The sequence below is a fragment of the Numida meleagris genome, chromosome 3 (assembly GCF_002078875.1).
Source record: "Numida meleagris isolate 19003 breed g44 Domestic line chromosome 3, NumMel1.0, whole genome shotgun sequence".
NCBI lineage: Eukaryota > Metazoa > Chordata > Aves > Galliformes > Numididae > Numida > Numida meleagris.
The window spans coordinates 78,124,389-78,138,894 of NC_034411.1; the positions used below are offsets into that span (position 1 = coordinate 78,124,389).

General features: G+C 37.0%; 1 protein-coding gene across 4 annotated transcripts in view; it reads left to right on the forward strand.

The window, feature by feature from the left end:
• UBE3D (ubiquitin protein ligase E3D) overlaps window positions 1–14,506 on the forward strand; it is a 76,183-nt gene that overhangs the window by 16,301 nt on the left and 45,376 nt on the right. For all 4 annotated transcript variants that reach the window (XR_002436827.1, XR_002436826.1, XR_002436825.1 and 1 more), the window contains exons 7-8: window positions 1–109; window positions 3,958–4,127. Coding sequence is in view for 1 of the 4 variants with exons in the window: in XM_021391611.1 (XP_021247286.1) it covers window positions 1–109; window positions 3,958–4,127 (279 nt within the window). In the remaining 3 variants the exon portion in view is untranslated. The remainder of the gene's footprint in view (window positions 110–3,957; window positions 4,128–14,506) is intronic.

Sequence of the window (14,506 nt, forward strand, 5' to 3'; positions counted from 1 at the left end):
ATCTCAATTCATGCAGAGCATTGTTGCTCAGTGTCTTGTGGAACTGTCCTCTGCTAAAAGCACGTTTAGATTCACCATAAACGGTGATGATGGAAAGATCTATATTCTGGTAAGTTTTTTATCTTGAAAAAAAGTTTGCTAGGTAAAGCAAAACCTGTGTGTGCAAGCAAGGCAAAATAGGGGATCTGTTCCCTACTTTCCATTGGCAGGCTGGTGTTCAGCCACTTCTGGGAAAGCAGGGCTCCTCATTTGTAGCAGTTTCTTGGGAGTATAAACATCATCACTCCAAGTACACTTTCCTGCCTCCTTTCCCCCAGCTTTTGTTGCTGTGCATGATGCCCTTTGGCCAGTTCAGATCAGCTGTCCTGGCTGTGTCCCCTCACAGCAATTTGTGCTTCCCAGCCTCCTTGCTGCTAGGGCAACATGGGAAGAAGAAATGTCCTTGGTTCTGTGTAGGCATTGCTCAGCAACAGTGAAAACATCAGCGTGATACCGCCACTGCTTTCATCCTAAATCCAGAACATAGTGTTGTACTGGCTACTATGAAGAAAATTAACCCTGTCCCAGTCAAAACCAGAACACACAGAAATAAGAAGAATTTCTACTCAAAGTATGGAAAGCTTAGGTCTTGGCTTTGTAATATATATCTCATCTTTTTGTTCAAGTGTTTCCTGTCTTTAATCACTACAAGTTCATCAAATTGTATGGCATCTTTCACAAATGCTTTCTTAGATCAGGAGAAACGGCTCATGTAGTCAGTACATTGCATTGGAAAGTGAAATGCAAACAATAATTGCCAATTATACTTGATGATTTAATGCTGTTAAACTTGCTGTTTAGATAGTAACAGCTAAATTCTTTGAGCTTTTAAGGTGGATAGGAATTTGAGTCTGGAGTTACTTTAATTACAGGGGCTGGCTTAGCATTTTAATAATCGTTAATACTCAGCATGAGGCTGAGTTAGCATAGGGGCTAGCTTCTAATTGGAGTCTCTTCCTTTTTATAAGGGTTTTTTTTTTTTTTTGTATGTGTGTTCAACATCAAAAAGGCCTTATTCATTTCCGTGGTGATATTCTGGGAACAGTACGTACACCAACAGGTGTTCCAGAGTTATGGCTGAAGTCTTGGACTCAGAGGCCTTGTGGACACAAGTGTAACGTAAGCAGTATTTATACTACTGTTTGCAAATTAAAAAAAAAAAAAGAACTGCTTAGGGCTGTAAGTGCACAGACAAGTGGTCTCATCACTGATATATAGTGGACCAGCTGTTCCGTTTGTTTGTATTGAAAATGAACCAGACAAAGACTTCCATTTGGAGTGCTTGTGCTTATATACCTGAATGTACACAGCTTAGGCTGTGTCTGTAATAATTAAGGTTAAGGTCTTTCACAAGTCTTTTTTAAAATGTGCTTTTAAAGCACAAATTTTATATATACCCATTCTTATTTTCTCTGTGTATCACTTAACATTATACAGTTACATTATTATGGAGATCATAACTTGAGTTTCTGTTTAAATCGGTGATAACCAAGTTTTTGAAAGCTGCATACTCAAGGGTTTTTTTTTCAAGTCTGAGAATAAATAAAACTGTGTCAGAATACTAAAAATGTGGCTTAGACAGATCTCTTTACTTTTCCTATCTGTATCATCCCCTGGATGGAATTCACCCAATAAAACCCCAAAAGGTACACCCATTGAAATAAAAAAAAAATTGTGGTAGAGACCTGAGTAGTTTAGAGCTAACTCCAGTCTTTCAGCACATAGAGCAAGTTGTTCTTTGGAGTAGGATTAGGTAAGTTAGCTCGTATTTTAGCAGTGAGTGGGAAGGGAGTGGGAAGATAACCCAAGAAAAAGAGACAAATGAGAGAGGCTTGTCAGTCAGATGCTCATTCTTGGATCATGTTTTTGAGGGCTTGAGCAGAACAAGTTTGCGTTTGTCAAGGCTAAAGAAAGGGATATTGCAGCAATCAAGATGTGATGACTACATTGCCAAGACATAGCTAACCAGGTCTTTTAGAGGGTTGTATTCTCTGTGAAGTGTGAGGAAGACCACATTTAATCTATTTAGTTTAAATGTGGACACAGGAGTTATAATGGAATGTATGTACAGTACTGACCTGTGTGATGACAAAAGTAATGGTAGTGTCTGTACTAGCTGGGAGTGAACTAGTGAGGAAGAGCAACAGCTGTTTTTAGCCATGTTAATTCAGTGTTTATGCCTAATTCTCCTCAAAGGGATGCTGGAGACATAGGTTGAGATGTTAGGAAACTCATGAAATGTAGGTTGCTGTATTTTACCTATTTGAAACAAGTCCCACCAAGTGTAACTGAGATTTGTTGCAGCTTTTTCCCTGACAACATCTTTGAAACTTACTGGCAGGATGATTTAAAAATGAAAAAGCCACAAGAAAATACTTTCTCGCAAGGCTGCCATTTGAGGAAAGGTCATCAGTCTGCATTATGAATACATTCTAAATTTTATCTATCTATCTTTGTTTAAAAGTTCTTTTCTTACTGGAGTTAACATCAAAGGAATTTGGTTCAGCAGGAACTGTTTTTGTACGAAGTGGTAGAAAGAAAGGAAAAACTGCATTGTCAATAGAATGGTTGAAAGCACAGATGAAAATTTAAATTCCGTGCTAGCCACAAATAACATGTATAAGCTGCTTTGAGTCAGTGCACTCAGCTTAGTGAGTGGTTGTTCATTCACACTAAAAGCAGGATTTGAAAATAATTCATTTGTAGTGGATAGTTCTAAAATATATACTTTTTTTTTCTCATAGCAGTGTTTATTCCTCCATTCTAAAGATTCAGTTGATTGTTTTGCATTGTGGGCTAAATTACTAATACAGATCTGTTGTGTTGCTATTGAGAAAAGGACATACTTTGAACAAGTGTTAAAAGTTGCTGTCAGAAATCACACATCAGCACTTTTGATAGAAATACTTTTCAGATGGTTCATGTTGCAAATTAAATGGATTAATTGCTTTCTCTAAAGAAAGTTACAGGCAAATTCTGGCAGATGAAACTGTTCCATAGACTAGTTTTAAGGATAGTCACCTTCTGAAAAGGATTGAAGGGGGACTGCTTCAAAGGCAAGTCTTAATTTCAAAAGCAAGAAACTCTGTTTAATTAAAGATAATTGTGGTGTTAGTGGCCTTTGTGTTTAGGAAACTTCTGTTTTGACCCCATTTTCTCCAGCATCTTCCACATGCAACTTAAAGCACCATGTGTAATGGCCCTAGCTGGTGAGGTATATTTTGCAGTTCATTTTATGAATGTGTACTTTGAGTTACCAGAACAAAACTGATAAACAGCCACTTGCTTAGTGAAGTGCAGTTGCTTGTCATCATTTGTGTGTGTAGGCTAAATTGACTGTCCTCTCTCAAAACTTCTTTATTCATTCATCTCTGTCCTTATTCGTGAAATTTTCACTGATAATTCTGAGCTTTGGTGTCTGATAAACTGTGACTGTCACATTCAGTTTTGACATACACTATGTGTCCTGTTACCAGTGGCTTTTTCCCTCACAGGACATGTCATATACCTGCTACCAGCCTTGCCTTAGACCATTTTAATTGCTATTTTTCTCGTATTTCTTAGCTCGGTCCAGTCATAACTGTGTTTTGTAAAGTGTCTTACTTTTTTGCACCTCCAGTGGGCAGTCTTTGTGTTTCCTGCCTGTAGTATGCAGTCATTCAAAACCATATGCTCTCCAAGAGAGAAAGAGATCTTAATAGTGAATGACTGTATTAACTTCTGATTCTCTTCTCTAGGGACTGTGGTATGTAATAGTGAAATTGAAATGTCAATTTGTTATTTTTTAACACTTCCTTAGAAACTGTCATCACGTTGCGTTAGTAGCAGCTGTTCGTGGTACATCAGATTAAGGATTAGAGTAGAAGAAATGGAAATTGATGTCGTCCTCAGTAAAATAAATTATTTCTTTATTTATAGGTATGGCTTTTAAATTCTGACACATTGCTGGTGGAGTCCTTAGGAAATTCCTCCTCCCATAGTGTTTTTACACTGTTTGGAGATAATTTCATGCCTAGCTCTGGACCACTGGGGGTATGGAATGCTGTCAAAGTTCTCTACCAGCCATGCATTAAGAACAGAAATAAGGAGTAAGTATCTTCTTTTCTGACCTCAGACTGTGATTTTTTGATTCATTTTGCTTCTCAGGTCGGAATTATTTCTTTGAGGTCCTTTGGACAGCCTGGTAATCTCAGAGGTGTATGTGCCTTTTCAAAAATGCATGTTTTACTCTTTCTTATTGGTAACAAAATGAAATAATAGTTTGGTTTATCCTTAGAGAAAATCTAGTGGTTAAATTTTTGCAGCATAATTTAAATATGTAGACAACAAAGTAATGTTGTTCTTGCAGACACAGATAAACGGTACAAATAAAGTTATCTCCCTTACATGGGACAGCGATGTACTTTTTCATTTATTCATTTTTTTTTCCCCTTATTGACTCACTGTGTACTTTTAGAGCTTGGTCTTTTCTCCAGCTCTGTTGACAGATGCTGGAAAGATTGTGGTGCCATGAATTCCGGGAAGGAGGAGTGAGGTCTATCCATACTGTCTCAGACATGCAGCTCTGTGGCTGTAGCTCTGGACAGTGTAATTGAGGAAGGTGGGAAAAATGAAGGAGGATGAGCATGGGCTGCTGCTTGAAGATCTGGCTAAACTCAAACATCATTCCTCTTTGTCTCCAATTTCTGTGTTTTATATGAAAATCCAGTCTCATCTGTCAAGATACTCATGGGAGTAATCCTCTCTGTGATCTCCCATAAAGAATTTGGACATCTGTGGTACATTTTAAACCAAGAGAGCAGAAATGGGTTGTTTAATGTTTAAATGTTAAATGTTTAATGTTAAAATTTAGCGAATTTTACCTGCCTGTTCCAACTTCAATCTTGACCATTAAAATTATGCTTTGCTTTGTAAGAGGTAGAGTTGTGTACAGGACTGGAATGTCTTCTTAACCCAAGTTACCTTTGCTACTGCAGATGTTTTCTAGTGGGTCACAATAAATTAGTGCTACAATAATCTTTGTTTATGTGGACAATGTGTTTAACAGTGCCACTGTTAAAAATACACTTCCTGTAACCTAGAAGAATATGAATAATGCCCTACAGTAAATCAAAGGCCTCTGTTTTTTGCACTACTTCTTCTCAAAGGGAAAGTCCTTCTTAGATGATTCAGAAATTCATTGAGATAACAAATTAGCCTGAGTGTAACTGTAACTTGTAACCAAGCCAGTGGTAGCATTATCTCAAACACAAATGAAGCCTTAGTGGAAGGGGAAAGAAAAGAAGTAGAGGAGGTGGTTGAGTTGAATGCCATACCAACATTTTTTTGTGTCCAAGTCTGCTAGAGCTCTTAGAAAGGAAAAATTTTATTTTAGCAAGTTTTGAAAACATATTATGACAAACGTCCTACCTAATGTGTTGAAGCCTTTAACTGTTAGAAAGCAAAGATACGAGAATATTGATTAAGCAGTGACTCCAGCACTTGCAGGTGGTAGAAAATGATTTCTAACACAATTTCCTGCTTTTTAGTTCTGCAGTGATAGAACAGATAGCAATGTTTTTGTGTAGGTCATACTTAAATAGTGGTTTGGTGTTGTTATTTTTCCTTTAAACTTTTGGAAATTAGATGAAAGTTTTAAAGAGATATGGGTGTATTTAAAATATAGAAGGTGTTCCATCAAGATTCAGTGAGTATACGACTAATTTACAGCCCAAGAGCTCATAAAAGTACAACAAAAATGTTGCACAGACAAGGAAATATGCATACACATCATACACGTTTAAATGTTTTCACGGGAGAAGTGTACACCTTACAAAAATGTGATACGTTATAGTGAATATTGCCAAGTTTATCCGTTTTAATTTTCAAACAGATTCAAATATCGAGTAGGTGAAATAAACTCTAACACAGGGAGGAAATTCAAAATGGTAATACTTAAATAAAAGATGATACTACAGGACAAACTATTACTGTTACTCATTACCTTTATGAATGGAGTAGCTACAGAAGTTGGCATTGGATCTGTGATCTAAACGTTTTTTAGTGAGCAAAAATATATCTTGAAGTATTTACTTTTAAATTGCTTATTGTTAGAATGGGGGATATTAGAAGAAGCACTGTTTGCCCTTAAAGATGCTCAGCTTACCACTTTCAAGTCATAGAGAATTGTAACTCACAGTTTTGCTTTTTGAGTTTTAGTTCTTTATCACAGAGAATATTTAATTACCTTAAGACACGCTTAATTACTTTTACATACAATTGAGATAAAAGTCACATCTATTTAGTCATCTACCTAGCATTTGAAAATGCTTTTCTTGAATAGTGTTCTCAGCAGCAAAATTTTTCAATGTGGTTGTATTTGGTTCTTCTGTTTCCCCAGACAGACTGGTTATAGTTTGTTTCTGAAGATTACCTTATACTTACCTTTGGGATTTGATGGTCAACCTAAGGCACAACTCAGGTTTTAATTCTCCTGTAGCAGTAACTGTCCTCTCTGTGGCTTAAAATGTAAACACAGAAGAGAAAGGACCGGAGAGGTTTACTGTAATTTCTTTCTCTCAAGCATATTGGGAGCTTTTGTACGTTTTGGTGTAAGCGTGATATAAGAAATTAAAATGCAGTCCATTTAATACTGTTAAGCCTTAACATCTCTGACCGTTTGTATCTTGCATGCTTGTTTCCCAAACTGTTTGATATTTAAGTACATTGTTGTCATTTCTTCCGGTTAAGGATTTTAAAAGGCAGAAGAAAATTGCAGATGTCCCTTCAGGTTTGTGTACAAGTTGGTATGAACTGTGCTAATTCATTCTTGTACCAAAGATAATGTGCTGGAGTAAGAACCCTCTTAGAGCTCTGGCATGTTTTGCATGCGTGATAGCCCAGAGCACTTTATGAAACTGAATAATTTGGCTTGTTTTTGGTGATGGAACAAGTGCATGTAGGTTTAAAAGAAATGTTTATTTTTGTTTGATTCAGTCTACAGCAGTATTGCCTGTGAATGTCAGATCACTGAATCCCAGAATGGTTGAGGTTTGGAAAGGGACCTGTGGAGGCCATCTGGCCCAGTGCTCTGCTCAAGCAAGGACACCTATGGTCAGCTGCATAGCATGGGTGACTGGGTAGCTACACCTCGAACTACCTGAAGTTTCCTATGTGGAAAATCACTTCTTTCAAAGTAGTGTTCCTTGCTTGCGCTGACTGCCTAGAGGATTTGAGCTCTGCCTTTAAAATAACTGCTTACAGTTAAGAATTATTGAGAGTGAAGAAAATATGACTTTTGAATCTGAACATAGCAAACAAGTGCATCTAAATTAGTGTGATTAAAACTACTGTTCTATTTCCTGCAATGTTAACTCAAAAGAGTATATTTAAGCGCCACTTCTGATGTGGTTGTACAGTTGAAATTGCACTGATTCATAGGCATTAGCAGCAATATATTCTCTTCTGCACAGTATTGATTTTGGTGTCTGCGGATTTGATTAAAGGTTTGGGTATTTTTGTCTGATGTTGCTGTTGTGGTACTTGAAAAAAGACTTGGGGTATAAAATATTTAAAGCAGATGTTGGAGGTGATTTTTTTCTTATATGACTCAAATATATTAGTGGCTTAGATGGAGCAACTAATTTTAAAATAACTTGGACAGCCAGTAAGTAAATTCACCTACTCCCTGTGGAAAGGTAGGGAGGGTTGTTTTTTTTTTTGACAGGCAACTTCTGCTGAGCTATTGATCTTTTTTTTTTTTCTGTGAGGTGATAACGATTCCCAGTTCTGCTCTTACCGAAGTAAATACAAGATTTTGGCCTTTGAGATGGAAGAACAAAACTATTCAAACTGATACAATGGCATGTATCTTTAGTCTGTTTTACTTATCTAGAAAAATGCATGTGAGCTATGGGGACAGGAGAGCTGGTTGTTCTGTTTCAGTATTGGTTGATGTGTGACTCTGTATTCTTTCCTCTAGAGGTGCAGAAACCAAAGTTATTGTTGGCTTAGGACTGTTTTCCTATTCTTAACTGTTCTAGTAAAGCACAGTAAAAATGACATAATGCTTCAATCTGATTCCACGTTTATCAGTTGACTTGAAATAGTGCCTCAATGCACATTAAGACTGAAATCTTTGTGTATTGGACAGTAACGTAAACACAGCAGAGGAGAAAGTATCAAAAATAGTGCAGCTCGTTTAATTCAGTGTGTTTGCATTTAGTTCTTAAATATTTATTTCAAAAATTCTGAACAAAATGTCTGATTTCTTGAAGTTTTTCAGGTGCCATAATCCAATAATTAAATTATTTAAATAGCTTGTTTCTGCATACACACCTATCTTTGGAATACTGCAAAGGTTTTGGAGCCTGTAGTCTGTTCTAAGGGATTAGAATATTGTTCTGAGCTTCATGTTGCCTGTGAATGAAAGAAGCATCTCTGTTTGTTCCATTCTCAAGGATAGTGGCTGAAATAGTGAATAGAACAGATCTGAGGACATATCATGTGGAGCCTTGGCAATGAATTATTAACAGCTGTGCTCTGGGTATTTTTTCCAGCAAGCTCTGTATGTTAGAAGAACATTCAGCAGCTAATAAGGCAGAGTAAAGTTAAGACATGGGTAGATATATCCAGACATGCTATTTATAGTGTAGCCCTTGGCATTTTTCCTTGCAGAGCCCTATTCCACTGATCTTTCTGAGGATTGCCTTTTAAGTGTTGTATTGACATAACCTTTGCATCTTACTCCTTCAGCTATTAAACAGGGCTAGAAATACGTCTCCTGTGTGTGATAGCCTGAGTCCTGAGTAGATTTGCCAACAGTTAGGTTCCAGCCCTTGTGGGAGCTGTATAAGTAGTCTTCCTACAACAAATTAGTTGAAAGTATATGCAGAGGAACAGTACACTGTCATTTCTTAGTGAAGGACACCTCGTGCATTTTCTGTTCTGTTCTTACTGAGATATTTATTGGTGCCTGCCACTCTTCTCTCAGCAAGGCTCCTATTCTCCACCTACAAATCTGCTGTGCAGACAGGATAGGTCTTTCTTTCAAGTAACGGGTTCCTGGCAAATAAGACGTTATACAAACAACCTTGACTGCTGGGAGTGATCACGTTAAATACTGCTGGAGTGAGAGTGTTGTGAAAATGCGTGAAGAAAATTGAAAATAAGGTTACGCAGCAATTTGACTATAGTTGGTCTCGGAAAATATTTGTGAAAGTACAGTTAGAGGAAATTATAGTTCTCCTTTTATAGTAGTGTGCTAGGCAAAGCTTTATTTGTCAAAAAGTTAGTGATAGCTTTTTATTTCATATGTGCATCCAGAGTCTCTCTGAATGGCTTATAGCTTTTATGGAAGCTTCCTCCTAGGTAAGAATTTGCTGCTTAGCATTTCAGAGTTGAAAGGCTACTTCCAGGAATTGTTTGCTTGTTTTTTATTAGTTGTAGAGGGATAGAATAAGCTAGAAAAAATGAGTTCATGGCTCAAAACCTGTTTTTTTTTGAGTTCCAGTGCTTTTGTTACAGTTTTTAATTACATCAGAGTGTGTCTATTATGAGACATATGATGCTCTGTTATTGATGGATTGCAGAATATCCAATTGCTTATTTGCCCCCAAAGTTCCATATATGATTTCATAGTAATTTGCCTCCCTTAAAAGTACCAAAATGTTCTAATTCGGTCTGAAGTTTCTTAAATTCCACAGTATATCACTGGTTCTTACATGTCAGAAATAGAAAGCCTTTTCCTAATGTTTCAGTAACTCTTTCTGTTAGAAAATATTCAGGGAGCGCACAGACCCAGAGCTGAATAACAGAGGAATGACCAATTTTTCACTGTTCTGTGGTTTCTTTACAGTGACTTTTGCAGTATAAGAAGCTTATTGTGCTATCTCTGGAATGATTAAGTAAGTGGGTATGTTTGCAAAGGGACTATGAAGGATCTGTTTTATTTTGGATAATTGTTTTTTTTTTTCCTGTTCCCTTCTTGGATTCTTTCATGGTATCAAGAGAACTGACACTGCAGATGGGGTGGTTTGCCTTAAAAGAGCTGACTGAGCAGAGAGATTTTTTGAAAGATGTGATCTGATGGCAGTCAAGTGTTTTGGGACAGGAAAGAAAAACACTCTTTAGAGTTCAGGGGAGACATATATGGAAGCTATAAACGTGCTGAACCATAGAGGAAGGGATGACAGTGCTTTTTTTCTTGTTGTTAGGGATTGTTCTTGAGAGAAAAGATCTGTTCTTCTGTACTAGTAACATCCTTTTCCCACCTCTAGGAAAAGGTGCATGTAAGTATTTAAGTATAACATCCTGACCCTTGTTTATTGAAACTAGACCTACCATGTGCAACATCCTTTTATGGTTGTTAATGAAAAACTTTCTTGATTTTTAAACACAGGTTTATCTTCCCAACTCTTTGGAGCTGTCATGTTTTTGACATTTAATCTTTCCAACTTTTAATAGTCTGAATTAGTACTAGTAATAAGTACTGAATTAGAGAAAACTAATAAAATCAGAAAAAGATGTTGGAATAAAGCCTTTGTCTACCAAATGAGGTCTCTTGGATCTTTTGCTCTAATTTTGCTCATGTTATTCCAGATGGGCTTGTGGCTTAGGTTGCCTTTTGGCTCAATTTTTGAAATTTAGCACTGAAGTCGGAGGAGGTAGGATTCTGACTACTTATTGTTTTCTTTTATAAAGATGGATTTTCAATCCTGATTCAACTATTTGTGAAAATTTGGTGAATAGTTTGCCTTTCTTGTTGCACAGCATAAAAAATGCTTATGTTTCACTACTTGTCTTACAAGGTACTGCTGTTGAACTGTGCACTAGAAGTGATAAATGCCGTATACACAGTAATTGGTAATTTACAAAGAAGAAATCGAATGTAAATACAATTGCTGAATTGCTTCCTGGATTCTGATTTTTTAGGGAAAAAAAGATGATTTTCTATCATTTTTATACGTTTTTTGAATCAGGATTTGTGATTCTGTAATGTGATAGGGGAAAATACAATTCAGGCTTATTATTATTTTCCTTACTATTCTTCATATTTATTACTGAAGCGCTAATTCAGTAAAGCACAGCTTCGGTAGTTCTCATATCTCTCATTCATATCACAGTTGCTCAGCTCTTTTGGTGGTACCAGAATTTCTGATGAGTGAACTGACAAGTTGGTTTGGAAAAGTTCGTGTCTAAAAGCAGCAAGACAATATGAAACTAATTTAAAATGTGTAGTTTGAAACAGCTGCGTTTTCAAGTAGTTAACTCCACTCTTATGAGATCATAAGAGTATAAGAAATTCCATGCTGGGCCAAATCAGTGTTCCCTCAATCCTCTCTCTGAGATCAGGTGGTGTTATTTAGAGGAGCATGTGAGCCTCGGGACATTCTCATACTACTCGAATTAGATAGTTGTTTTATTAAGGGTGTTAAGGGGATACAGCCCTGCCTGTTTCCTTTAGTGTGTGTTCATGCATCTTAGGACCATCTTTTGAATAAACACTTTTTGACCTTAATGGTGCCGTCTGCCTCCACAGACTCTTAAAACAGCAAGTTCCAGATTTTCACTACTGCTGTAAAGTACTCTTTTTACTTGTTTTTAAACTGATTTCCTGCTCGCTTCAGTGAGTTGCCTCTAGATCTAGGACTTGGGGATTTGGTGTGCAAAATTCTGCATTTATACTGGCAAAGTAGACATGGGGATCCTAAACTTTATATTGATACTATATCATGCGGGGTTCTTGTTGGTTATATTTATGTTTACTGTCCAGTTTGCTGGAGAGACAGCCATGTCGCATCTATGTAAGTCCTACTGGAAGACATGTATCTCTAGTATGTTAACTTTGGTTTTCTTGTAACACAGCTTTTTTGAAAGAGAGATCGCCTTAATGTCATAGTGATTATATATTGAAAATGCTTTTATAATTATAGGTCAAACTATAGCAGCTTTTCACTTATGCAGTTAGAATTTGCTTCTGATAGACTCACAAGGACTATTGAGTTTACTTAGACACTTGTTGACAAAACTGTAAAAACTCAATTCCTATAATATCTTTTAAATGACAGGATTCATTTGAGCAGGAAGGAATCCTATAATGAGACAAGAATGAAAAAAGAAAACTTACAAAAGCGCCTTGGGCAGATTGCAGACAAAGCTCAAAACTCGATTTAGTGAATTCTAAAGTTTTTTATCTGTTTTAAACTAATTAATATTTGTTGTTTCTATTATATCTCTCCATGACAGGCTGTGTAAACTAACTATACTTAGATTAATGAAATGTTCTAGGCTGGTAATTTTACTTGAAATACTTTGTATATTAGTAAGGCAAAAGCAAATTGGGAGTGTATGACTCAAGACGGTAGAAAGTTAATTTGTGAAGTTGCTCTGGATATTGCTGCTCGTTTGTTGAATGCGAGTGGTAGCAATAGTGCTGCTGGTTGCTTATTTTGAATGCTGTAGCATCAAGGATAAACAGAACGAGCAGTTCTTGTGCTTGTCTTAATACTGGGTTTAAGCTATAAAAGATTATTTGTATGACTAGTAGGGATAATAATTGATAGTGCTATGGGTATGGATGTGTGAGGCAGGATATCTAGGTGGAAGGTACTGTTTCAGGCAATAAAATTGCTGAAGAGTTTTAGATTTTCAGGCAGATATATTGCTGAATTACAGTCAAATAGTTGCTGACTAAGGCAGGACTGGTAGATCTACTCAGAAGTCAGATTGTCTGTACCCATTTCCTCTCTGCGTGTGGTTAAGAGTATTGCATTTTGCCTACGTTCTTCCCAGTGCGTGTGCTTTACCTGCATACGTCTTAAGCCTTCGCATTTTTCCTTACTTCACAGTGATAGGAGTAGATTATGATTTTTACGGAGTCATCTGTGCACCTGGAGGCAGCAATACAGAAATCACTGAGTGCTCCTGTGGGTTGTGATTTTGCTGGCTTTCCTTGGGAAGGCAAAATTGTACAATGTCTCATTGAAGGTTGCTCTTCAGGAAAATGACTGCAGCCATTTGTTTCAACTGGGCACCCGTGTCTCCAGTGCACAGACTTGGGCTTTTAAGTTCATTCTGATCAGTTCTGTTGATACCGATCAAGGCTGCAGCATAGTGTCAGTAGCAGAACTGGTTAGAAGTTGATTTTTAAACTAAGCACAGTTTTTCTTTTCCTGGTGGAAGCTGATTTTTCTAAACCCTCCAGAACTGTTTTGTTTCAGTAAGGAAATGTTGCTGAGGTTCATCAGATGTTATAGCTGCACTTTGTTATGTACTATTTATTTCTTTTTTGGCTATCTTTCCTATTGTCCTGTGTTCTTCACAAAGCAATAAGACTGAACAGTGTGTTGTATTTCCTCTTCTTTGGACAAAGTTGATATTTTGTGATGGAAACAGCTGCATGACCTACAGAGAAAACTGTTGAAATGGTTCTGTATGTTCTTACATTATTTTTTCCCAGATGTTGAACTTTCTTCAGAAGCTGGGGAGTGTTTTTTCTTTCCTCAATTAAAAAAAAAAAAAAAAAAAGAGAATCTACAATGATTCTGGCCAGCTGGAATTAATGCTGGTACTGAGAAGATTCATCTTCTGAAAAAGAGGCTGAAACATTACCGGAAGATAAGCCTTCAGATATTTAATGATTCAGTGCATTTTAAGTCTAATATTGTTATCAAGTGAGCTTTACTTGTTATAGTCACAGCTAAAAATTTGTTGTTACTTCCTGTTTCCAACTGTTTGCCTATTATTGCTGTGAAATTATATTCCACTGTTATATTTCAAACAGCACTGTCTGCATGTCATTAATAATATTAAGGCCTGTAAGTTTTGAAGCATGTCATGATGACTAAGAAATGCAAACTCTGAGTTGAGAGAGTGTTATTGAAGATGGAATTTTGTTCCTTCTGAAACTGCTGAAACTCAGTGGCTGCTGTAAAAGGAGTTAATGAGAAACTGTTTTTGTCTCCCAATGTAGCAATTCTGTAGACACTTTTAGCACCTCTGCAGCTCTCCGTTATGGGTAGGAACATTGAATTTTATTCACAGTTATCCAACTGGGTTTCTTTTATCATCCAAGTCTTTACTCAGCAAATTGCTGAAAATGAAGTAGCAGTAGGTACCACATAGCTGTAAATGTTCATTGATTGCCTTCAGAAGAAACTGAAGAGAACATACTGATACAGTTGATTATGAAGAAGTTGAACTGAAGATTGGAAGATTTCTGATATCAGAGCAGTGAGGTTCCTGCAAAGCCTTCCAGTAGGAATATTTTCCAAGAAACATAACTGCTTTTAAGATGCAGCTTGAAAAGGAGATGAGGAGAGATTCTTTACTAGGGAGTGCAGTGATAGGGCAAGGAATAACAGTTGTAAACTGAAAGGTGGAGAGACATAGGCTAGATGTTAAGAAGAAATTTTTTACTCAGAGAGGGCGTGAGGCACTGGCACAGGTGGCCCAGGGAAGCTGTGGGTGCCCCATCCCTGGAGGCACT